Raw genomic sequence first — 26,434 nt, forward strand, 5'->3', positions numbered from 1 at the left:
GTTGACATGTTGAAATTTTGCGTAAGGTTTCTGTTGAAAGGTTTTCGGGATTTTGAAAAAAATAACAAATTTTGGAAGCAATGTCTAAGAATTATGGAGGATGACAAGTGCAACTCCTGCATCTTTGCTACCATGACTCTTGTGACGTCAGATCGAGCATTGTTATACAAAACAATTCATGCACTAATGTTAGCTGCTTGATATGGGATCTCAATCATCTCCAATTGTTAACGATGCACTTTAACCGTAAACAAAAAGGTTTTATAAAGCTGCAATTGATAACATCTGCATTGTACCACCAAATAGACCATTCATTTGCATTAAGGTGAAGTCCCGCTGGTATATAGTATATGGTAAAAAAAATAGGTATAATTTCCCACTGATGTGACCTTTTATGCTTATTCCATTTTTTAAATCATAAATCATATTCAGGTGCAAAAATAAATCTAATTTTTTACCAATTTGTCATTTTTTAAAAATATTTTTACGGCAAGCTATGCCTGCTGCTCAGATCCTAAATGGAACCCTTATTCGTAAACCACTCGATTTTTTTTACTTTTCATGTCTTCCAACGAGTTGTTTGTTATAAACCCAAGTAACCACATCTAAATAATCTGGTCTCAAAGTTCATCTTAGGTCCAAAAAAGAGTATTGCGTATAAAATAGCGTCATTCTAAAATATGAAATAATGCTTCACCTGATATATAATGATACACGTTAAGATAAATAGTCCATATTATAGTAAATGCATTTTGAGTATTTAAAGCTTAACGTATAGTGTTAGCAAAACACATAGTGGTCACCCTTGCCTAAGCAATTAACGCATTAAAATTTGGGGGACGGACAAAATCGCGCACGACAGTCATTGATCGCGAAACAAACGGGGTGGGAAGCCTCGGCTTTGACGGCAATAAGCCAAAAAAAGAAACTGGAGAGATAGAGCGTCGCAAGGATAATAGCCTGAGAATCAAGCAGCGCAGGAGTCGGAGAATACCTTAGACGCATTGCATTAATATGGCCACAACTGCGAGGTGAGGGACACCTGTCACTATGTGGAGGGACACTATGTGGTGAGAAAATCAGGCTCGACGAGATAGGATTAAAGCTCAAGTTTCTAGAGAACATACACTGGACGGAGAAATCTGTTCCTCTTCACTTTATCATAGTGCTTTGGAAGCTAACCTAATAAGAACGCGAGCTAAAATGGAGGATGGACTCTGGAAATGAAAAAACCTTAAAAATTATTTCACATGTAAACACATGAGTCTGTACTCTCCTAAAATCAAGAAATGCATCATGCCTAGACCGATCATTTTCATTGGATGGCGCTCTGTTTCAAGAATAACATTTTACGAAATGGGAAGTTCTCGTCGGTCGTATCGTCCCTGTAACGCGTACGTTCAAGGAAGCTTCTCAAATTGACCGACTCATACTTATGGTTTGTTCATACGGAGCAAAAAGATTGTGCTCGGTGCTTTTTTGGTAGGTCGAACTGACTGTGCTCTCGAACTTTGTAGAGCTTATTTAACTGCCCCTTAAATTATTCACAAGTTGAAAGTACAGTCCGTTCTTGAATTCCGGATTACTTCGGTAACTGTGACATTTGTCGGCTAATTACAGGCGTCTGGTCAAATGCGAGATGGCAACCATCATAGACTCGTTGCAGTTTCTTAGAGGAATTTTGCTAAACGTTGCGCAGAACAACAGATCGTCTGACGATTGATGAAATAGACGCGTTACGATCTATATTATATAAATTTGAATATAAGCTTACATCGCTAAGGAGTAATAAGGGTTTCATTTGGGATTCACGCACGATTTTGCCTTGTAATTTCCAAAACGTTGCTAGTGTTTTCCATATTCTTCTGTACTCGCCACTTCCCTGGGCTTTTCTAGTGACCGTAAGCATTTTGTTAATTGCAAATTAGCTACTGCAGCCACTCTTCAACCGCTTGGACCTCGCGCGGACTTGGAAGGCACAAATCTCCTGGATCATCTAAATCAGAGCAGGATCCCGTAGTTGATAATCAGCTTTCAAACTTTGATCTACGTAAATTGCTTAATGAATTCAATACAAATTGTTTTTTTTGTTGAAAAGTTCACCCTCTAACAATTGAAGATAATTTAAAACCGGTTTCAATCAAGGCTACACGCCCAGATATAGTCATTGTTGATAACCACCTTCCAAACTTCGATCAAAGGTAAAGTGCCTAACTACTTGGCTCCAAATTCTCGCCGAGAAATTCAACTTCAAGTAGAAAAGTGGGCATTTTGCACATTCTGTTCTTAAAAAAAACATCACATAAAGCGATCAAAGCTACCGAAACTTCATACCGGATTTTACTATAGGACAGTACACTCCTCGATAAGGAGTGTCAATGTACGCTAATTTGCTGTGATAATAATACTGTTGAATTTTGTAGGCCATTACCGTACTTCTGGGAGTTAGTTAAGGTAAGTGACAGGTCCTTTTAATAGGCCCTATATTTCACTCTAGTCAAACATGTCTGCATGAAATTTCAACAAGAAATACTCTTAGAAATTGGGAGCTTAACGAGGTACCTGTAGGTCAGCGAAGTCTACGTTTAGCACTGAAATGTGTGTTATACTTTGTTCAAAGTCAACAACAGAGGAACGTGACCCAATCCTCTTCAAAAAATTAAGTTGCATTTTCTTTTTTTAAATTGCATTTGACCAGCCAGTGGAGATCATAAATACTCTGTAAAAACTACGAAACAAGATGGGTATGCGAAATTTTCAATGGCAGGTTGACATATTTCAATTCGATCGACCCGATCGTTGTCTGAATATTTGTTTTCGCTTTTTAGATAGTTGTTTGTTTATTCCTGTATACTTGGTCTTTCACACAAAAAAAGTATTCAAAAAGAATTACATCAAAAACATGTGGCGACTACATAAAAATATCTGCATTGTGAAACCAGTGTCGGGAGCTATATGGATTTATGCTGCTGAAATCGAATTGCACCGAGGTAACGGTTCAGCATACAGTGCAGCATTCAAAAGGCCGATAGAACTACGCCAAATTGTACTCCTTTGCACATTCTAAGATAACTTAAAAAGTTATGCACCGAATTTTTTTTCCTAAAGTATGTTTACAACCTGCCTTAACTCAATATCCGACAACGTCACCTTTATTTTGCATCGCGTATGAAGCTCCGTAAACTTTTTGACATATTACCTGTTCTTGTCGTAGAACGTTCCTGCGAATGCAATTCGCTCTGTTATCATAAGTTTTAGAAACCAGAACCTGTGAACGTTCGTTTGCAATAAAAACAACGGCTTCCTCCTTTCGATATAGTAAATTAAATTCACTGAAAATACTGGGGCATCCTGTGTGAAACATTCATGTTCCGCACACTTTAAGTTAGCGCACAGTTACCATAAGAATTATACAATGTTCACCAGCATTTTTCGAAACTGTCCATATGACATTTAAGAAACTTGAAAAAAAAGGTAAGGTTGACTGAAGTGTCATTCGTTACAAAAACAAGGGCAAAGGTACCTTGTGGCATATCAACTTTCCAAAAATTAATAATCGAAGAGGTAGATTGAAGCAATGTTTGTTGGCCAAAGTACCCTGCAGCCGATATGTAGTTAACCTTTCTATGAAGACCGTTTTCATTTGAATGACTGACTTAGGAAACGGAATTACCGTATTTGTGCTTTAGCGAATAATAGAATCATAGTAAAACGCTCCTTTAGCACAAGTGTTTGTTTTTTATGATATTAGTTGTGTTATTTGGTGCATGTTTCATGAGCCTTTTTCACAAAATTGAAGTGCTCGGAATTTGGCCCCGCAAATGACCTAACGAGCTCATCGTAAAAATAAATTTTTTTAACAGCAAACGAATTCGGATTGGACCGTATTTCCGAAAAATGAGGCAGCCAGGCTTAATCATCAAGGGCCGTGTCTCGGAATTCAAGACTATCGTAGGTGGCAAAAACCACTTCCTTGTGCTCAGCAAATCGCTTTGACAAAAGGTGCTACCTGAACGATTTAGCTAGAGTTCAGTGCGAACCGCCTCTTGTGGATGACCCATCACAGTTTAACGATATCCATATAGACACGGGTGTATATGGTATGAAATAATAACGTACTAATCGATGTGCTATAAAAGAATTCATTTGTTACCATTAAAGTTCAAACCAATCGGTCAGCCGTCAAGTTTCTCAGCTGTACTCTATTATTCAAATCTATATCTACCTTTTCCTTAGACAATAGGCAGGACTATGAGAAATAATAGATACCTTATATATTGGTGGACTGCGGGCACGATAAACGTTGGATACTCTTGAAAAGCGCCAAGCAAAAGCTTTAAAATTGTTTTCATTCCATAATAAAGGAGTTGCATCATATCATCCTGGCACGCCTTTTGCGCAGACATGTTCTGGTTTGCAATGGGAATTCAGCGGTATGTTGCATGCAAATTTTGCAGTGGGTTGCACTGGATCGGATTACAGCTTCAGGGCTGAAAACAGAGGAGTCAATTTAAGCCTGGTCTTGGGCGCATATGGTTCAAGCTAATACGGACGGACCCCCCAAAATTGAGTTTTGGGTGTGGAGTAAAGGCCGACTAGTAAGCTAGAACGCTCGGGGGAGGGAAATGTGTGCTGTGCTGATGCTTCTAGTCAATACCGAATGTTCAAGTTGTTTGATTACAGGTGATGATCTGATCCACATCGAAGTTGTGACCAGCGAGCAGCAAAAACAGAGTCGCTTCAGACGACAGAGATATGAACTTCGGTATAAAACCATTTTGTACATAAAGAAATGTTTACCAAAAACCCTCGTAACCCCGATTTTGATGCTTGTATGTATGTTTTTAATAAGTAGGCGGCAGGGAGTGGATATAGCAAGACCGGTTCACCAGAGGCCAATCGTGGATTCTGTCAATTATCACTAATATGTGTATTGATGGATGCATGTTAAAATAAATCCGTATGTATTTACTAGAATAAATTAATATATTAATCACAAAGAAAGTCGGGAAAGACGACAAAGAAGGAGTTACAAAAGACTATTGAGTGTCTCAGACAAACATATTCAGGCAACCTGTAATCTAAATCTGTCAAATTGCGCGTTAGGTATGGTTTTAGAAGGGTAAAACTGGCAAAAGTGAAATGTGCCCATGTCTGGTCATACCTACATAACTTCTGCACCATCGAGGAAGCGCGTATACTAAAATTAGCCCCTCATCATTCGTCTTCAACTCATGTCGGTCCGAGTAAAACCTATATCGGTGAGTTTTCTCGTTCCCTCTCTATTTCGATACTAGCCATGTGTTGAATAGCTCTTATAGCTTAAGTCAGACTCTACCGTTTCGCTTTCTTTTTGTGTTCACAAAAAAAATATCTATGTTGCAGGTCGTCAATAGTTATTGCCAGTCAAGCCCGATGTGAGTTTCAAACGGTAGTTTTCAAAATAAACGTATAACTATGAGCTGTAGTCTCTCAAATTCCTACCACAAACAATCATCCTCGCTTTTCTCATATGCACGTGATCATTGGCACACAGGTCCTTTTCGTTTTAAACTGTCTTCACTAGGCGAGGTTAACTCATAAAATGTAATTAAAGCAATTCAAACTTCAATACTTCATCAAGCAATACTTCATACTCACCAACACAAACACACGCAAGAAAAATTACACGAAGCATGCAAGCTTTTTTAAACTCACATCAGATAATAGGGTACACAAAAAAAACAATTTGAAACAATTACTTAGGCGACCACGCCTTTGAAAGTTTATCTATATCTAGCCTTCTTTATATTTTATACGATCGATGGTCTTGGCCTTTCTCGACGTCCCCGAGCTTGTGACTCACGTAACTATAACAAATTCAAATATTTGAAAGTTTTTAATTGTTCCTACTAACCCCACTAAGCAAAATGAATCGGAAAGTTTGTAATATTGAGTCTAGGAGATTTTTATGAATAAAACTTTGTATAATTTATCAAACCCTCGCGTAAAATATAACACATTATATCTGATCACAATTACCATACAATGCGGTTTATCTTTATCTGTATGAGAGTTTTGGAATGCTCGATTGCTCTCTTCGATTGCTTTCTTTGTATTTTCCCTACCTCGTAAACAGAACAAAAAATAACTTGTAAAAACGTTACCAATGTAGTGCGGGGTACTTTAAAACTTTCGTCATACTGGAACTAACGGACAAGCTTTAATTAAACCTATACTTCACTGGATACTATACGACGCTCTCTTTATTTGAGTAGAACAAGACCTTTCTTATTTCATTACGCAAGTAAGACAACGGTACCACTTTAATCCTATTACTATAAGCAAATAAATATTAACTTTTGAAAGTAAATACGTTTATAGTGTAAATATAATAGATATTGCTTCAATAGCAAGCTCAATGGTGTAAGTCTTTTGAACAACTGTGTTTTCTGACGTGGAACGTTACATTTTTAGTCGCTGAAAGATCCTCGGCCTAAGGCGCCGCATAACTTCCGTCTGTAAAGTTTCTCGAGCACTCTCGACTTCGTAACCTTTAGCATTAGTGGTATATGTTTGCATTCTTCCTTAAAAAACCCATCCCCTCAAACTAAACTGTTAACAAGCTGACATTCTATGCCATGACGGTCATCCGTGCTATGTAAGTAAATACTCTTTTATGAGAAAAATATTTGAGGAAGCTTTTTGCGCGCATGTCTATATTCAAACATGCGATTTATGCCGAGTTGGCTAATGATATCAATTACGGCCTCAGTCATCATCGGAACATAATGTAGAAAGTTAACCATACATTAGCAGAGCCTTTAGCTTGGTGAGTTATGTGTTCCATAAGCGCTGCTTCGGTGCTCTCGGTTAAGTATTACAGAATCTAATTGTGTGACGCTCGAAGACTGTCACAAGGTGTCACAAGTATTTGTTTGTTTTTTGAAAAAGTCGGTCCAATTTTAGCCGCTCAACAAACTTTGCCATTATGTCTGAGGCCTTCTCCCAAAAGGTCCTAATTTTTCAGATATTGTCGAAGAAGTAACTGTCACTTAGCTTGGCACTTTTATGAAATCCGACTTACTGTGTAACTCTAAAGTTTTTCAGCAAACATTATATCTGATTACCCACTGGCTAGTAGTTTAATGTAAGCTCTGAGACTTCTGTCTAAGATATTCCATGCTGCCTTTTTATTTTATTTTAGTAGAGACCGTCATATCCTAACAAACGGCCTAAAAGTAAAACTTATTTCTCCGCATATATTAACTTGAGATCCATCTTATTTTTGTAACTTGCAATATGGCTGTCTTCGTTCGGTTTTGTAATCCGCCTTTCTCTAATATTCATGACTATGGTACCCGCTTTCGCGGTATACGTGTTTTGTTGTACATACAATGAATGTTATAAGGTCATTTGACATTTTCTCGGACGACCCTTTCCTAAAAAAGAATTTTCTACTATGACATTTTTCCCGTTATTTGCGATTCTTTCAGGTCTTTCCTGACCAATCGTTTGTTAATTTTTAAGGTGCTTTGGACGAGGATTTAATAACACACGGCTTTGTACGAAATTTCAGTTTAGACGCACGTAGGTTTATCCTCTATACGAATCTCCAACTTTTCCGCTAATGGTCATGCGAGTGTATACATGCATTGTTATGTTATCTATCAAGTCTGCCAGCTCGAATTGCCCAGAACACGTCTTCCTGCACCTTTATAGATCCCTTCTTGGACCAATAGTTATGTCTTCGTTCGAGGCAAGACGAGCATGTGAACATTGTGCTAACGATCTACCATGATGCCGTTAGCAACGTTTCTATATTGTCAAGGAATCAAGACACACCAGCGCATCAAATCCTTTCTAATGAGCTATAATCGCACAGCATTTTCGCGATTTTCCAGATATGTAAGTTCCAAGCCTGGTGGGCAACTCAACAACATAAAGCAACACAAATCTGCCAACCGCCGCTAGCCGGCGTATAATAACCGTAATACAATAATAATCGTTAACTTAATTAACTAAGCGCCTGAGTTACGCAGCGTATTCGCCACACGGCCATCTTTGAAACTTCTAACTCAAGCTTCATTCATAACAACGAAAATAAGAAAGTACTCCTGTCGAAGTTACTAAGATTTATTAGGCATCGTTTGTCTTATTTTGCCGATATTCTACTGTTATACGATTCTCGCTTGATTTGTTTCGCTTCAAAGCGATGTGACTTTTTCATTTACATGTATGAGCCTTCCATCTTGAAATACCGTGGTATTGCTATATATGCCCAAGTCCAAGGGCAAACGCGTTTTCAGAGCAATTTGTGACAATGCTAAGCAAATAATGGATCAACTTGTTCCTTCAACATCTAGGGTGACAAATAAGTAACACACTTCGATCAACAGGTCAATAATACGAATCAACGAAAACTAAAAAGCAAATTTTTCGCATGCGACCAAACAGCAACTTACTCAGTATCTGAATTGACATGAAATCGCACATCTTGGAAACGCTGTCGAGCAAAAGGACTTACAGTACTCGTAAGGAATGCACGGCGTGCAACAAAGATGATTACAGGTCCGAAGAGGCTAATTTCTAAGGAGGAAGCGACCTCACTGTTCCATGTAAGAGATGTTACCATGGTTACGCATTTCGAGGCACTCAGTGTGGAAATTACTGATACAGGACGCACACACATACATGCAGATTGTACAAAATAAGAGTATACTATTTAATTATGTAAAAATTGTCGGCCGGTACGCAGTATCTCTCACATCCAATAATACCTAGGATATAGAATTTATTGGAAAAGCGCCTCATTAATGTGTGTATATATATATATATATATATATGTAGAGAGAGAGTTATCTTATAACCGCAGAAGCTATTTGTTCAAAGCTGCTATACTTTCTTACTGAATAGAAAACACCACGTTACCTTATTCCTTTGACGCTAAGTTACACCTGTCCAAAAGAAATTTTTCAATTTTGAGTTCTTAATCTGAGGCGGCGGAACTGATAAATAAATGAAAAAGGTGAATATCTATTACTGAAAGATTCGAAAAATATAGAAGGCGCAACACAACTTTTTATTTGAAGTCTAAGAGGGCAGCTTTGGCGATGTTTCCACGTGCTTGTGTTATTATAGACCAAAATAATCTGACTTGCTTTTTTTCATCTCTTCTCTTGAATAACCTGCTTGATTCAATGCAACTGGACAGAATGAACGTACTCATCCATCTTTTGGTTGGTAGGAAGTAGTTCCCAGTGAATCGGGCCTTCTGAAACCTACAAACGCAAAGTGTAATCTTTTTTGGATAAACATCTGCTTGGGCATTGGTTGGTCCTTTGACTCATCTCTTCGGACTCGTGACAAGTGTGCGAAAATCGGTCATTGTGGCGTCTTCTTTCAAAAGTGTTTTTAGATGGTCGTCATCGAACTCAGAGCAGGAGGCATCCTTCTAGGTTCCGGATCCTGTTTTCAAACTCGATAAGCCACCCTTAAGCAGTTCCCTTACCCATCGAAAAAATGCATTTCCACCTGAAACATCTGTCTTTAAAAAGTTCTTCTCGGTTGATATTGTACTCACAGCAGAGTGCTGTTATAATAGGCTGACGGAACAAAATAAGTAATAAAAAAAATGAAAAAAACGAAGGTTTTTTAAAAGCAATTTTTTTTTAATCTAATTGAATCATTTGATAGACCCACAAAACAGTGTATAAATCAGCATCACCAACTACCCTCATCAGTGTGCTACTTTCATCGAAACCTGATCTACAAAGCCTACACGTACGGCACAAAGAATCATCCTGTTTGTCAAATGAGCAATGTAAGACTCCTCAATAAAGGAGTATCGATTTCTGGAGCTCAAAATTAGACGGTAGAAAAGTTCCTGTAGCCGAAGGCAATTGTAGGGCAGCGGTATATGTGGAACCAAACTAAAACAGTCAATTCAATTGAAAAGAGGCTCAATAGGTTCACTCATTAAGATATGGTGCAGTTGTTGCAATCACGGAAATTCACTAATGTTAGCGGATGATTTTGACAGATCCTGACAATTCCAAATAATAGAACATGCGCGAATATTCTCGTTCGCAGGACCGAGTTGAAATCAATGATTAAGTTATTTAGCACCAATTGTGCAGATATGTATGCAGTTAACCAATAAGTTAAGCGCGGGTAAGAGCATATTAATTGGGATCAGTCTCTGTATCAACGTCAAGGCAGTCACAAAGCGACCAGGTAAATCGACGTTGTAGAATTAGTACTGGTTGCTCAAGGAAACAAGAAGACTTCTACCTTATAGTAAATTGCTCACGGGTTCGCAAAGGGCATCTGTTTTCTAATTTGTTATAAAATGCGCAGCGTTTAGATTAGGTATATAAAAGCATTTACAAAGTATCCTTCCGGTCCTACTTATTGTTGTTCTTGACTAAACGTCACTCATCTGCGGTGAGCTACGCGGATCCGGTCGTGAACGACGCATCCACTATGATTACGCCCTAAATCCTAATGATATACTAGGCACAACTTTGATCTATAAAGGCCATATATAGAATTTGTAGACTTTCCATCTTTATTCAAATTAGAACATAGACAGTTGGCACTTGAGCTCCTTTCCATATCGACGATTCTTGCGAACGGCTTTTGGTGAACGAAAAAATATTTTACTGTGAACTCTCTTTTACAGTTTCATATTAACAGTTCTGTGCCATACTTTTCACACAACTTTAAGGAATGAGAATTACATCACTGTTTGGTGGGTTACGTTAATAGATTACTGTCGGAATTTGTCATAGATATATATATAAGTATAAATTGGTAATCTTAAATCTCGAAATAAACTCCTGTTTATACCAGACAGCTTGGAAAGCTCGTTGAATTTCTTCGAACCTTTCATGATTCGTTTTCATTTTTCAAGACCGGCATCTTCAAAATCACAAGCTGAAAATAGCTTAATAATCGACACTACTTCTGCATTCAGCTCTCCATGAAGCCGATACTCCTTATGCAAATCCAAATCCTTAAGTTTCAGCGGTAGCCAGATTAGGGATGCATCGATAGCAAATACCGGTCGATAGCTCTAATCGGTTGTAGCCCTAACACCCCTAGTTTTTGAGATTTTTCCCCGAATCTTCATCAACGTTCTTCTTTGCAGTGTCTTTGCGTTAATCTAAAAAAGCGAACCTAAAAGAAACCCGCACATTCGATGAAGTGGCTGATAAAATATCTGGCTGATAAAAATGAAAAAAAGCTAGAATATGTTGAGGAAAATGAGTACATGTCGGATACTAAGTACCGATCAATAGAGAATAAATCCGTGCTAACAGCTATAAATAGGATCTTGAGAAAAATAGAATGTACTGGATTCAACCGTCGAATCATCTTTTTTGATATGCCATCGCCTTTTCATCATTTTCATGAAGTGACAGCAAAGTTTAAAATACCTCTTCCATGTTTCATTAAACCAGCATTTTTGAAAGAAGCGACGAAGCCTCATACTTCAACAGGAAACACTGCTTTCTTGACCCACACGCCATAATAAGTTGAAATCCTTGGTTTATTTGAAACTTTCGCTTAATCTGATTCTTTTTCTTATGAATCGATGAAACGAATTGGACAACAAGCCGTATGCACAGCAAACCGATACTCCTAAAGCAGTGTTCAGGTTTGCGACGCACAGGATCTACCGTCAGAGATGTTGATGTTTGCCGAAAATGTGGGTTAGCTCATTGCTACCAATACCATGCAACGAACTACAGGTTAGTTATATCTTTATCACAGCTAATAAATGCGAAATGAGGTCGACTACATTTTGTATCACTTGATTACTCACTAAGTACCAGTATCAGACTATGTACCAGAATTAATTAGTGCCAAAACAACCGGGCAGTCCCAGCTATTTCTTGCAAGTTTTTTTTTTTATTATAAACTATAAGAAATGCTTGCTAGGTAGAAAGCTATGCCAGTAATGATTTTTTTTTCGCTGTCAAACTCTTTCTAGTTAGCTAGCAAGTGATATTTAAACAACAAAATATTAACAAGTAAAATTGTAACTCAACCAGGTCACCATTGGAACTAAGTCATTTTTATACCTGACTGAATTTGCTTGAATTATCTTGGTCTAATAAAGGCTTCGGTTGCATTGCACAAAACAAGAGGTTAGGAAGTAACGAGTGAGAACATATCGTTTAATAAGTAAAATGAAAAAAAGAGAATACAATTTTTAAAATAAAGAAAACGAAGCCAGGTAATAACTATGAGCGGGACCATAGACACACAAGTGGTTTTGGTACAGCCTTACCAAAAAGATCATGTATGTTGTAGTGGCAAATCGACCAATTGCTCCGACGACCCGCACTGATTTCAAACGAACCCCACTTGTGGCATATCTAAAGATGACTCACCTATTCTGTCGGAGTACGTTGTCCAGGATTGTTCTTTGCACGAGTCGACTATCACAATGAGATAAAAGTCATTCTCGGAAACACCCTTATCGGTCTCCACCCGGCAGGTATAGTTGCCTTGCATTGAGCGGTGGGCTGAGTCGATTTTGACGAACGACGGCGATCTAAAGCAGGGCCAAAAAAACACAAAAGCTTGTTACGAACTAGCTCAAAAAGTTCTTAAAAACCAACCTAACTTAACACTTTTAGGGGAAAGTGTCGATCGATAGAAGAAGATCTCGAAAGACGCGATCATTATTAGTTTAGTTCGTTAATGTTTGAGTTATGCGTATAGTACGCTTAATGAGAAGCCAGCAACTGCATTGCTCATGGATCAAACGGCGTCAGCGTTGCTCTGCTAGAAACGTGAATTTAAGGTTTTTCTTTTTATTAATTTTATGTAGTTATTGTATTATTAATTTGCGAGGTATTGCCCGTTGTCATGCTCGCAACGAAGCAATTACAGTCGTACCTTTTTATCTAGACGCCAATATTTAACTTGAAATTTATTTTACTGATTTCACAAAAGTTCAAGATGTGTTATCTTAAAAAATATATTAGAAGATTTTTTTTGGGCAAACAATTTTTTATAAGAAAAAAATTATGTTAATTTTATTAGTGTTATCTATCGCGTAGGCAATACTATCTACTATCTACTATCGCATAGACAAAACTATCGCATAGGCAATTGGATGGACCAAATCGTCGTCCGCGATCAGGGATTATGAAAAACGGTTCTAACCGCTTGAAGACAAAGGTTACTGCCAACATGGAAATCGTCATTGGGTATTACCATATGAGTAAACTTAAAACTGGAATAGATGATCATGATTCTTAGTAAAGGACCAACAGGGGCAAACTCAAATGTTGGCTATCGTGTTGTTCCATGTTTAATGACATTACATTTTTTCAGTAGCTAAAGTAAACCAGTAAATATATTACAAGTCTATTATTTAACCAATCTTCGTTCCGTTACACTTATGGTGTAAGATGCGGTCAGATGACCTGTGTTTTATATGATCCAGTTTAGCCGATCTTGAAATTAGCCAATTTTTAATCGAAATTAGCAAAGCTTCTACCATCCGCAGATAGGAACAAACCTTTACAACGTTTCTCTCACATATAATGAACGCAAATTAGCCCAGGTATCGACCTAGTAAAGGGTATATGAATAGCTTTCGCATTCAATTGGAGACTATACAGGACGCAGCTGATCATTTCAGACAAAGCAACGGCATTTTTGTTGAAATGCCGCTCGCGGCAGGTAAAGCTCAAAACGTCAAGGACTTCACCTGACGGTCCGTAAAACTCCTAATAACCCCATAAATCCTCCTAAGATTTTTTACAAACAATCGCTCCTATGGGGATGTTTCTTTTTCAAAGGTGTATTCTGTGGGCACCAAATAAACTTTTAGAGGACACTTGTAAATGATTTAATGTAAGAAACTTGAGCATATTGGGTTTCCAATGCAGCATTACTCAACATTTACTTTTATGCATTCACAGTAGCTGTATGGTATATTCTACTAGCTTGAATTAGCTATTCTTCATTTTCTTAGCCAAAATTAGCCGTTCAAGTTACTATGCCGACATTTACTAGAAAAATGATTACGTGAACGTAATGTCCGATGAATTTTTGTGGAAATATTCGCTCCATATATGCATCTCCCCCAGGTCGGGAATGCCGCTAGATGTTGTAAAATAGAGCACTCGTTGTAACTTCTGATTCAGAGGGTGTATATTTTGGCTGAACGTCGCGTACAGCAGTGGTCTGGTAAAGATTTGACTTCCTGAAATCCATAAAACCTGAGATCCATAAAATGTTGTAGCCTTGAATTGGCAACCAACAATTCCGGACAGTTCCCATAAAGGATCCCTGAGGCACACGTTAAGCTAGCTAAGAGATTCTAACTACAAAGCCAATACCAAGGGGAAGAAATCGTATTTTATTAGTTTAGTAAATCAAAATACTAGTTCTTGAGTTCGGAAAGCTTTAAAAGTGATTTCGCTGGTAATCAAAATTCACGAATAATAATAAGAACAGATAATATTCCTTTAGTGTATAATTTGGGTACTATTTTTACCGAACCTCTGAGAAACACCTTTTACAGGTGATTACGAAATTGCGTGGAAGCATGGTTTTCATTAAACCGCATAATTTTAAATTATCTGCATACTCCACTGACCTAACTTTGCGCTATATGCCATTAGTTAATAAAGTGAAATACAAACCAGATATGTCAGGGAAATAAACACAAGGGGACACGATCAATTGACCATCAATCTTCGCTCGTAAATATCGGTCAGTTAGGTATGCACAAGACTAACGTGGAGTAATGCGTGTCAATTCCAAGACCTTTCAATTTAACTAAAAAGAATTAGCCCTCAGGTCGACGGAAGAGCGTGTCCGACAACCAGGTGCAGATAGAATTACAACAAAACCGTATTGAAAGGCTCGAAATAATAAAATGCTCAAAAATTTCAACAGACCTATGAAATGGTTTCATCGATATCCTACCGATATTTTTTTTATTTTATCTTGTTACTTATTTACTTTCTTTTATAACCGGACGTTTTTTTACAAATTTCCTGCTCTTCTGGGTTTAACGTTAAGTGATACTTTGATATCGAGGTTCAGAAAATCTAAAATTAATTTTTTCTCTGTTCAAGAAAACTTGCAACGAGTGTAGTCCACCAGCAAAATGGTTGTGTTGGACACCAGTTTCACTTGTATTTTGAATTTTAGCGGGTTATGAAACCTGATCGATTATATTTTTCATCGGAAAGATGTCTAGTACATTACAATCGTATGTCTAAACGGACGTGATAAGCTTGGCTAGAACATCACCTTTCAACATAATATCTTAGTTCCACTTTGAGGTTTATTGATTGAGATTCAATGGCATATTTAGTGTTTGAATTATTGTAAATTCGTTTAACCACTGCCCCCTCCGATCTTAAGCGGTTAGAACATTAACCCTTCACTTTAGTTGTGGGCTTTCGTAAATTTGTGACACTACAGTTACGGATCTATTTGGAAAACGTGGTCTTCGAAAAAGTCCTGACATTTGTCTCCTGAAGGCCAGTTTATCTACTAGGTATTCTTCGACTGTGCACACAGCTCGACCCGCTTTATCCATACTCACATAGCAATAAGGAACTTGTTAAGCACAAAGACTCCTACATACTTCGTGAACCTTGCTCAACAGCATTTTTTCTCCAAGAACCAGCGAAATCTACATGGATCCTTTACCAAGCATTGTCTGGAAACCCAAACGAACTCCTTGTTTGATAAAGTTAGTTATAACTCGACTTTACGTCAAACATATATGTATGGGAAAATCAAGACAGCTTCTTTGCTTTTCTAAATCTCGTATAGGATCCTAGAGTCGTACGCACTTTCCTCTACGAATCACCTGTTTTGAGTATTACGTATTTGAGCAAACTTGCGCGAGACCCTATTGATTGCTTTTGGTTTCTATACATAGTTGTTAAATTTTTGCGTGACTCGCATGGAGCCTCCAGAGGTCTGCTTGGACTTAACATAGCGCCTTTCCGATCCTCTGTAGTATATATATTAAAGTCTAGGGTTCAGTTGTTGGAATCTTACATGTACAGGCTGGCTTTTAAAATATGTTTTGACGCTAGTGTCATATAGGTGGCTGAAGTCAGTCTTTGAATTGGATTCGCTTTGCTGTTTCGTCCCTAACAGAAAAAAATTGCTCGTATGTTTCAATCCAGGAAGAGTGATTTTTACCATATTTAGTTGTGCAATGTAAGCTTGAGTGCTATGAAGGGACTGTCGTAGATGCGTTTAACGGACCTCTTCACTTAGTCATTTAAGCCGAAAACATCTGTGACCATTTTGAAATATTATACATTATATATGTAAAAATGGCTTCTTCTATAGGACCCTTTCCATTGTTTCTTCTACATGTATTCTTTCAAAAAGTTTGTTTGCAGGAATCAACGCTGTAACGGTTTTCTCCTTCAGGTTTGGGTACATTTCAAGCACTTACGCACTACTCTGGCTCTGTGTCAAGCTTTATGTAGGGCCAATATTTGTGTCATTTATGTTGTTCCTAATGTCTTGTGTGTAATTGATCTACCAATCTGTGTTTAAGTTCTTCAGGTACGATAAAATATCCGTTCAATGAATATACTAAGTTGGATAATTTTGGTGTATTATTATTATTGGCTATTTACCCAATTATTTAAAAAATTTAAAGGCTTTAGTGGGCAGTGAGCGCTATGGTATTGAATGTCTTTTAATGGTACGAAGAGTGGGTAACAATCGTCACGAAAGCACTTAATTTTACAATAATGAGCATAAATGCGCTCGTCCAAAATCAGGAGCCTTGATACACCACATTTCGAAGCCGTACTGTTTTTTAGAGTATGGTTTTTTTGATAGACGGTTTGCTTTGTAAACATGTATCCGCTTTTAACTGCCAGAAATAGTTAATAACCCATGATCGGTAGGTAGTGTAAATTTTCAGCCGTTCATGTAGTTGTGCTAGTGCCTCATTCTCGATTTTAGCATATCTTTATATGTATTTGCGTGAAATCAGTGCGTCTAGAGTACATTTACCGGTGTCCGCCGCCACAATTATAAAAGCCTTTCTATCATAGTAGCCAACATTTAACTGGACTAAAGAATGTTTTTGGTATTAGTAATACATTTTTGCAACTCCGCTGTCCACTCGAACCTTGGATATTTCTGTGCAAATTCAACCAATGCCCCCTTGATTTGCCTAATTTCTTTCACAGAAGGAGAGTAACGGTCAGTAATCTAAATTAAAAACTTTAGGGTCTTAATTTTTGTTGGAGATGGCATTTTCTCAATTACAGAGCTCAGGTGTTAAAAAATACAGGTTTGTTGATAAAGGAATTCAAAGCCATATTTGAACACTTTGTTTCCGCGCCTTCTTCAACCGTTCAGTTGGTAATAGCAAGAATACTTTCCGGAATTCCAGGAATTATATATCGTTTGTAGTCTTTGTCGATCTGTAATTAAGGCGTGCATAAGCTATATCTATTTTGAAAAAATATTTTCCTGTCGTTTAGATTTGTAAGGAGAAGCAAGAAAAAATGCTATAAGGTTCGAATATATTGTTAACTTGCTACGAGCCTTACTCTACGGTTGCCAAGTACAAAAGAATTATATATGCATCCAGCGATACCAGGTAATCTTATTGAGGTCGGGGTATCGAGTAAATGCAGGTTATAATTGTTTGACAGTTGAATCGGTTCCATCCAGCAGTTAGCTGAAAGGTCGATATCGTGTTCAAGTGCGTAGCAAACTCTTTCATTGTATTTTTCACGAAAAGAGAACTTTGTGTATCGAAGATCTTGTGCTGCCTCACTAGATATGGTCTTTTTTTCCATGCTTGTACACCACATTTAAATCCTCAATATTGATTATAACATTACGATACATTTTTAATGTATTTAATAGAGTTCGTATTGTAGGGTCTCTGATAGTAGCGGTAGTTTTTGTAGGTAGTCCATAATACGAAAAATATCAGTATTGTCTTCGTATCATCTGGTCTGTATCTGGGCGTCGTTCGGTTCTCGGTATTCATCGGTTCTCACCGTATTGTTGGGTGTGCCTAGAAAATGGCTGTGTTACTTCCAAAGCTCTTATTTATAGACTTTCCGTTTGGAATTATCACAGAGGTATATGGCAATTACTTGTATTGGTTGCATGGCTACAGAAGAGCTACTTGGCGAAGATTTCCTTTTCTTTTTTTTTTTTTTTTACTGTAATTAACACCCTTAAAATCAGTCGAATATCTAGTATCTTATAGTCACTTTTATTGTGGGGTACTACTGGATGAGCCCATAGTAATAGCTTTAAGAAGCTAACCTTTATTTAACCGGTTCCGATCGATCGTTTGCGTTGCTTTTTCATTCATGTAAACCATCGTTCCAAATATAGAACCACTTTAAATGTGACGCCAGTTTCCAATGAACTTGAAAATCTGCCAACCCTACACGCACTAACCTTATTGTATTTATAAAATAAATGCTTTGAATTATACTGTTGTTAAGTATGATGGCTGGCCCATTACGGGAAGAAACGAAATGTGTCTGCGCCCGATTCCGATTTGAATCATTACCTCTGTAAGTTCATATAGCAAACATATTACCGCTACACGCATCACGGGAACTACTACCGTTAAGAATTTTGAATTTATGTGCGCGCAACAGGTACTTTTTTAGCAACCCTAATTACTAATTTTAAATTTTGCATTTACTTGCACTGCCAACAACGAAAAATTGGGAATTTCTAAAAAAGTAAAATTGGCGTAGTAAAAAATTGGGGACGTTCCTTCATCGAGCGCAGTTTTGCATCGAGTTATCTTTAACATCCACTTCAAGAATGCCATGCAGGGAGGTTGGAAGAGCTTCTAGAATGTAAAATAATACCCATACCTCTCGGTTAGTAGAGTTTATTTATTACTAGAGCGCGGGTTTTTTTTCAAGTATCTTAGATTTTCATTTATTCGAGCTGCTAGTTCGTTAAGGTTCTTCACCCGTAATTGTTAACTGGCATCGACCTAAACGGCTGTCATTAACAGTATCAGCACACCAGAAAGCCGGATTTGGAACCAAACGACGCGTTTTCATCACCGACGAAATAGAAGAATATGGCGATTCTAACTTCAGCTTTATTCTTTGGTTTATCGAAACAAAAGTTCTGGAATAGATATGAGGTCAAAAAAAATGATTATTATACTAAAAGCAAGCATGCAGGGATTTGTATGGTTAAACTTTTAATCTGAAAACGCTAGGGATCGGCGACCCAAGCCTCACAGATATAATGAAATAAAGAAAACGAACTTATAGACTACCCGTAATGAATTAAGCTTGGGCACCTCATAGGAAAGGTATGTGCATGTATATTTCTAACTCAATTGACTATAATTATAAATTGTTTCACATAGCACGGTCTTTCGGTGTACCGCTCACGGGAGACATTTTGTCCCTCCCCCAGTACTAATACCATTGCTAAAATATATTGATCATAATATTTTACAATTTAAAGCATGACCACGAATAGGGCGCCAAGGGAATTATCTTCAAAGTGAATATGGTGTAGAAGCCTGTCACAGTCGTCCACTTTTTGTTTCCACTCAAAACTATCGGTTCCGTCGAATCTTCAAAAGAAATAATAGCAGACCTCACATACATGAGCTTTGCTTGCAGATCTGGTAGTTTCCCAAGAAGCCGTAGCTGCCACCGTTCCATTTTCACATAAAGCGAACTACCTAACGAGGCAGGTTCACTTCTGAGCATAATTCAAATGTAAACTGAACTAAAGGGTGGGCAGTTTGAGAGACCCTGTCACGTCTTTTTTCACGTCAAAGGAATCTTCTGACCAGTGACTGAATTGATAAATATAGCAATACAAACTATGCAATTTTTTTAGTGGTGCAATTAAAGCGTCCTCTCACCACAGTAATTACAGAAGCATATACTAGCCACCGGAAGCGAACTAAAAAGCGTTTCCCAGTATTTTTAAAGAGAGAAAAAACCGACTGAAGGTATCTTCGAAGGAAAATGTCAGCTCCAAAAGCAAAGTACAAGGTAAACATGTGAGCACTTTTAGAAATGACTGCGCATTAAATAGAGCATTTTTCCAAATATAAAAGATTTCCAAACCCCACGGTGCATACTTCTGAAGCAAGTCACCATATTCAATCCATTTAAGTAATATTTTGAAAAGTTGAAAGTTGCACTTAAGACTCCGATGATCAAATTTAGCCAGTGCCCGATTACGGAAAGGCATTTGATGGATGTCTATTATATAGTGGTAGACTTCCTCTTGGAGTAAACTGTATGCCGAATTCAGCTTCGTTTTGTGTGAAGTATCGCGCGTCAAGGCCCAGTAAGCGATGGAAACAATACTTCAAGGACTTTATGAAGGAGCGAATGTTTCGTTAGGACGTCGCGTACTTAGAGCTAACTAAATTTTAGCCGCGCTCCCGACAAAGTTCAAAACACTATACGAAAAAGTTACAGGAATTAGAGAGTCTCTTCTTTTGGAGGATTTAGAGAGTAATTTCTTCATTTTGAGCCCGACGTTACTTACGTAAATACACAACGTAAACGCTAAACAACCATCGAGTATAGGTATAATATACCACCAACAAAAATACATTAACTTGCATCAATCAGTCATCGCTTCAACTCTGCCTGCATTTGATCTACCTCCAAAATCATGCTAATCGAAAAAGGCTTGTCGAAAAAGTATTGACCGTTTTAAGCCAAAAATGAAACAAATGTTTTTTATTTCAAAATAATATTACCAAGCTGAAGATGCGCCATTTTGACCAATTATATTTTCTTATTTTTTTGGTAACATCATAATCGTATTGCTGTGGATCGTCTGTGGTTTCCGTGCGAAAAATTGTAACAAGTGGCTCGTGCATTCCTCCATTGAAAACCATTTTAGGACTTTTGCAAAGACTGAAATACATAATAGTTTGACGATGCAAGACCCGAGTGATACGGCGGGTCCATTAAGCCTTTCCATACAAATTCCCTTGATCGTTGCCGGGTAGCTAAAAATGTACATAGTCTGCAATTGTCATGGTGAAAACGATGTCTTCTCTGTTCACGCCGATTTTTCTCAATGGCTTGTCGTAGTCTTGATAGTTGTTGACAGTAGAGATCCATTTGAATGGTTTCGTTAACTTACAATGCATGAGACCTTTCCAATCTCATCAAACACACAGCATGAATTTCCTGGAGCATATATTGATTTTTTTTTATTGTTATTATTATATTGTCACGCATAAGTCATTTTCTATCACAAAACAGTATCGATAGTCAACTTTCTTAAAATGACTAAAATTGCTTAGTACTGGATGTTTAGTTCCTCGGCGATATTGTGCCTGCTACTGTGTTGTTCCGGCTCAACGTTCGCAATCGTTTCTCCGTAATTAGTCAACCCCTACTAAATGCGCCTTTCACATTGGGCTTTCCGGAATCATCCTCGGGTCATTGTTTCTGATAGCGTACCTTATCCATAGCGGATAGCGGACCATAAGCAGCACACAACCTGGACAGCATTTATGTATTAAAATTGTAAAATATAACAAATTTATGAAGTTTCATTCACCTTTAAGGCGCTTTATCTTAAATTTGGAGCATGCAAGGCGTTTCAACAATTCTAGCGCATCTATTATGGCGAAGTCTCAGCTTTCAAATAACACTAACGTGAAATATACAACTTCAAAAAGATCTAGCTAAAAATACCTTTCGACAATCTAGTATAATTTTACAGCTAATCTAAATACTTTTCCATTTAGATTTTTCAGATTTCTTTTCTTATATTTCCAAAACCTTAAAATGAACATGGCCAGTGCTTTAAAAATTCTAACGCAAAAAAGCGTAGTAATTACAAAATATCTTTATGGCAGCCTTGTGTAGCTCTCTTTAAATAAAAAATCATCTCGTTCCGTTAAACAATGTCATGATGAATACCTGGGGCATGTGTTTAATCAGTGTGACGTTTCTCTCTTTAATGTCGTCGACCTACTCATCGCTTTGGGAGTGCTTAAAGTATTCTGTTAGTTCGAAATTATTGATAGCCCCATTTGAATCAAAGCCAAACAACCTGTGCAGCTGTATGTACATGTATTCGCTTGAAATGTATGTTCTTCCCTGTTTCAATTTTATTGTGCGATCAACAGAATCTTAGTTCAGACTTTAAAGGTGGAGGTTTCAGGTGCCTTTTGAACCGAACCTGCGCCGCCTAGATTCTCGCCTTTTACCGAAATTAAACAGTCATCATAGCAACAAGGGATATTTGTCCCGTGTATACGGAGGAGTACGTGTCTGTGAGTCTGTGTGTGGGAACTGGTGAGCGATATTCAAGAGTGGCACCTTGAGACTGGCGGATGCACCTCGCTCATTTGAAGTCGATAAGAACCGACTGAAAGCACTTTCGATCGATGACCGCCGACAAACAATTCCTGAACAGGGCAGAAAATGAACTGTTGTCATATGACTATGGCTTACAATAAAGAGGGTCTCAACGGATTCTTTAACACCAAACCTAAACATTCTTGGCGAGAACAGATAAACCAATTTGCTGACAAATGAGGGAAGATAGTGCAGAGGCGAGCGCGCAACAAATTAATTTGTTGAGAGAATTTAAGGAAAACACTGTTTTTTCTTTGCTGGTAAAAGGCCTGAAAATACTTATGTTTCATCTTAATGCCTGCCTTTTCTACAGAAATGGTTAATAACCATGTGTCAAGAGTGCCAATTGCTTGAACGAACATATTCTTGAGTTGTACATCCTAGCTCTAATTTAGCAATATTTTATTGGGTCACATATCTATATTGAAAGGTTTCAATGAGCTAAGGCAACACGTTCTGAAAGATCGTTCTTCGGAATAATATTAAATAGCTTAAAATTTACTATGCACAAAAAATGACCCAAAAGCCTGTACAGGATTTCGTCCATTTGTGCTATATTTAAAAGCATGCGGGTGCTAGCAGATTGTCGAGCGATAGATAGTAATCGTACACTTCATCCAAGGCTTAAATATCCAACACCATCACAAGCGTCGTTCACTGCCTGTTATTAATTGAAGATACAGGCAAGCATTAGCGACTATTTTGACAACATCATTTTCTCTCAGAAAGCTTATGTTCAGCTAGAGTTCTAAAGAAATCGAAAAAATTATCGCACTTGAGACTTGCAAAGCCAAAGAGCATTAAATAAACCACCTCATTCTCAAAGAGTCACTTTCTGGTGCGGCTTGCGGAGCGAAAACGGTCATGAGGCCCTTTTTCTTCAAAACTTCAAGCGACGGAGCGGCACCAGTTGTCAATAGCGAGCGTTATCGTGAGCTGTTGTAAACCTTATTGCAATCAAAATGAGGACAGCAAATTCAAACAACCCTTGGTTTCAACAAGGTAGTGCAACCAGTTGCACCACGCGGAGAACCATGTTCTTAGGCCAACGAACTTCGACACGCGGCAGTGACAGTCGATTCCGTCGTTTGGCTTATTTCGATTTGTTCTTGTGAGGCTGTGTGAATGTGCTAAGAGGTGCTGAGAACAATCTATTATCCAAAGCACCGGATGCTGAACTGTAAATAACTGCAGAATTCGAAATACGAATTCGGGTCCAGTCATGCAAATGGTACTTAGGAGGACATTTAGCGCCCTGTTCCGCTTGTAGTTCAAACAGGACTCATTGGGTTGAGCTGAGATTCTCTTCTATTTTTCGTTTTGGGGTAGTCAAAATCCAATATAGTCTCTTAGGACGTTCGACATATAACCAACCAGATTTGGAAAAAATATGGAGAACAAATTCCAGATGTAAACCATCATTAAATATGGCCGGATCTTGTAGACTGTGAATTACGATGCGGGAAAGTGGCAACAGGCCTAAGGGGCAAGCTGGAAAAACTACTCATATGGCTGAAATCGAAATTATAGATTTTGACATTGAAGAACGTTTCGGAAGCATATTTAGATTCGACTGGAGAGCGATAAGAATTGTGTGAATAGCAAGAGCTTGGTCAGCATTCTGAACTCTGGTGTGATTTTTATTCAAGGAATACATTGATCGAAGAAGGCCCAGGTCAAACGGCATGTTTGGACGGTAATTGAAATGAAAGGTTCACTGCCCGCTGCTTTTTCTCTCAAGGGACTGGCGTTTTCCTTGCAGCCTTTGATTCGCTGATGAGAGACGGTTCTATTAGACGGGATGGGATGTTTCAAGCATACAAAGAATGGAAAAGCCGGCTGAGAAGCAGGCGCAATAAAGGCAAAAAGAAGCACAAGTCAAGAGGTAGAGAGAAAAGTGAACTATGAGTGCAATGAAACAAACGATGCACCAGGGAGAAGGATCAAAACACTAAAAAGACAAAGGGAATAATAGGAGTTAGCGAAAGAAGCAGACGGGGTCGCAGGTTGTAGGCAGCAGGAAGGAACAACAGGAAGGACGTGTGAGTGAGGGAAGCTACACACGATAGAGGTTATAACGGATTCACGCGCACCGAAACAAAAGACTCTGCGAACGCTGCCGAAAGACAAAAGGAAAGCATGCTTAGACTGAGAAAAATGTACAAACTGGAATGTTGTGTAACCACGAAAACAAGTAGCAATATATTTCCGGAAGCCGGCTGCTATTGCGATTATCCTGCAACTGGAACGGTTTTCATTTGTTCTTTTTTCCCGTCAGTCGTTGGTTAGCTGGTCCTTTTCTTTTTTTAAATAGCCTATAGCATATAGCCAACTGAATAAGCTGGACAGTGGCATTGCCGTCGTCACAGAGCCAGTCTAATAATACAATATCAATCAACTATGCTACAGTGTTTAAAACATTATAATCAGCAATTGACGAAAATTAAGTTTTAAATAATAGCAGTCTGAAAAAGCCTCTGTTTAGCATCTTTCAGGTTTGGAAAATTGTTTACCCGTATTTTTGTGTATGTTTGTATGAATATCAAGTTTGTTACATTAGGAGAGTGTACTGCTTACGTTCCAATTCGTTCCAACCTTGTGACTACTCCTTAGGTCGACATTAAAGCTTTGTTTATCCCTTCACCAAAAACATAAACTGCTGCTAGGTAATAAGATGTACGATATCTGTACCGTTTTGAATAAGTTGAAAGTCGGAATAAGTAATGAATGCTACGGGCTACGCTAACGCACATTAAACGCCTACCAGCAAAACTGTGAGATCAGGTCCGTGTTTAGCCATTGAGTGATCCCGCCATATCTTGAGAAAGAGGGAACTTACGTTTGACGAAACATTATGGGATGGAACCATGAAGATCCTCAGATGTGAACCGTACTTGTATGGATCACTGCTAATAGGAGTTGCTTGCATGCTCCTAAAAATCGATGACGCTGTATAAATAGAAAACAGCATTGGCGATAAATGGGCGTTGTATAAAACTAGCAAACGGTAACCCACCCTTTTCGCAAGCATATTCTACTTTATGGTACTTCTAGAACCCGAAGGATCGTCTTAAAAATCTTTTAGTAAAATAAACCCAAATGCTCTAGAGGAGGATATCTTAGAAGGTCAGCTTTGAGGTGAAATTAGTGGTGGCCTATTCAGATAAGGAAAATTATCAAGATTCAAAAAAGATAAACTAGGCCTATATTCTTAGCAAAAAAGAAGAAAAATAAATAACTTATTAAAAAATCGATTCGAGAATAGACAAGTTCGAGCTAAAAATAAGGCCCTAAAGCTTTTTCAGCAGAATATGGGTTAGAGTGAACCAGTGCAATATATGGGCTGCCCCTCATGACGCAGCCGCGGTACATGAGATCATAGCATCTTATGATATCACGACTGTAAGATAACGCGACGCGGTTCCGATCGATTGCAAACTCAAGCCATTTAAATTTGTATGAAGTCGTTACTTTTCCTTTCCTAAGGACTGCTCTGGCAAGTGCGATAGTTTTCCCATGAGTCGACTGCAGATCCGGAGTTTTAATGCAACTCAAAAGTGTGACCCGCATACGTCGGCCGCTATCTTGGCTACGGGGTAAATAAAATCCCTCGTGCCAGATTACGGTTGGCCAAAAATACAGCCAGAAGTTTAACCTGATGTAGGGAAATTGCGTAACGTCTTTAAGAAAGCAGTGATATGATTCAAACGCACTTCTAAAAAGTCTAAATTGGGTTACTCGTCTGATTTTCACTGTCAAAATATTATTAACACGCCCGTTACATCTCACAGTTATTTAACATCAGAATAACTAATCTTAGGAGTGAGTGCTTCAGTGAAAAAGTGTCACGTAAATCATATAATTACAAAGAATAGCAAAAACAATCCATAAAAATCGTTTGATATTATTTACTTATTACTTAATGCGTATCTTGCTGTAAAGTATCCACATTTATGTCTTCATCGGCTTTGATATACAGCCTAGCCCTTTTTTATGTTCATTTCATTCATATGCAGTTTTATGTTCATTACTACGCCAAGTAGATTTCTAGTAGTTAGAGAGCGAGAATCTAGTTCCTC

The 26,434-nt window shown here is 38.1% G+C and overlaps 1 protein-coding gene across 7 annotated transcripts in view; it reads right to left on the reverse strand.

The window, feature by feature from the left end:
- Positions 1-26,434, reverse strand: part of LOC111262518 (uncharacterized) — a 114,723-nt gene that overhangs the window by 24,713 nt on the left and 63,576 nt on the right. For all 7 annotated transcript variants that reach the window (XM_022836833.2, XM_022836829.2, XM_022836830.2 and 4 more), the window contains one exon: positions 12,381-12,544. In XM_022836833.2, coding sequence (XP_022692568.1) covers positions 12,381-12,544 — 164 coding nt within the window. The remainder of the gene's footprint in view (positions 1-12,380; positions 12,545-26,434) is intronic.

The sequence above is a fragment of the Varroa jacobsoni genome, unplaced genomic scaffold (genome assembly GCF_002532875.2).
Source record: "Varroa jacobsoni isolate VJ856 unplaced genomic scaffold, vjacob_1.0 scaffold_670, whole genome shotgun sequence".
In the NCBI taxonomy this organism is placed as follows: domain Eukaryota; kingdom Metazoa; phylum Arthropoda; class Arachnida; order Mesostigmata; family Varroidae; genus Varroa; species Varroa jacobsoni.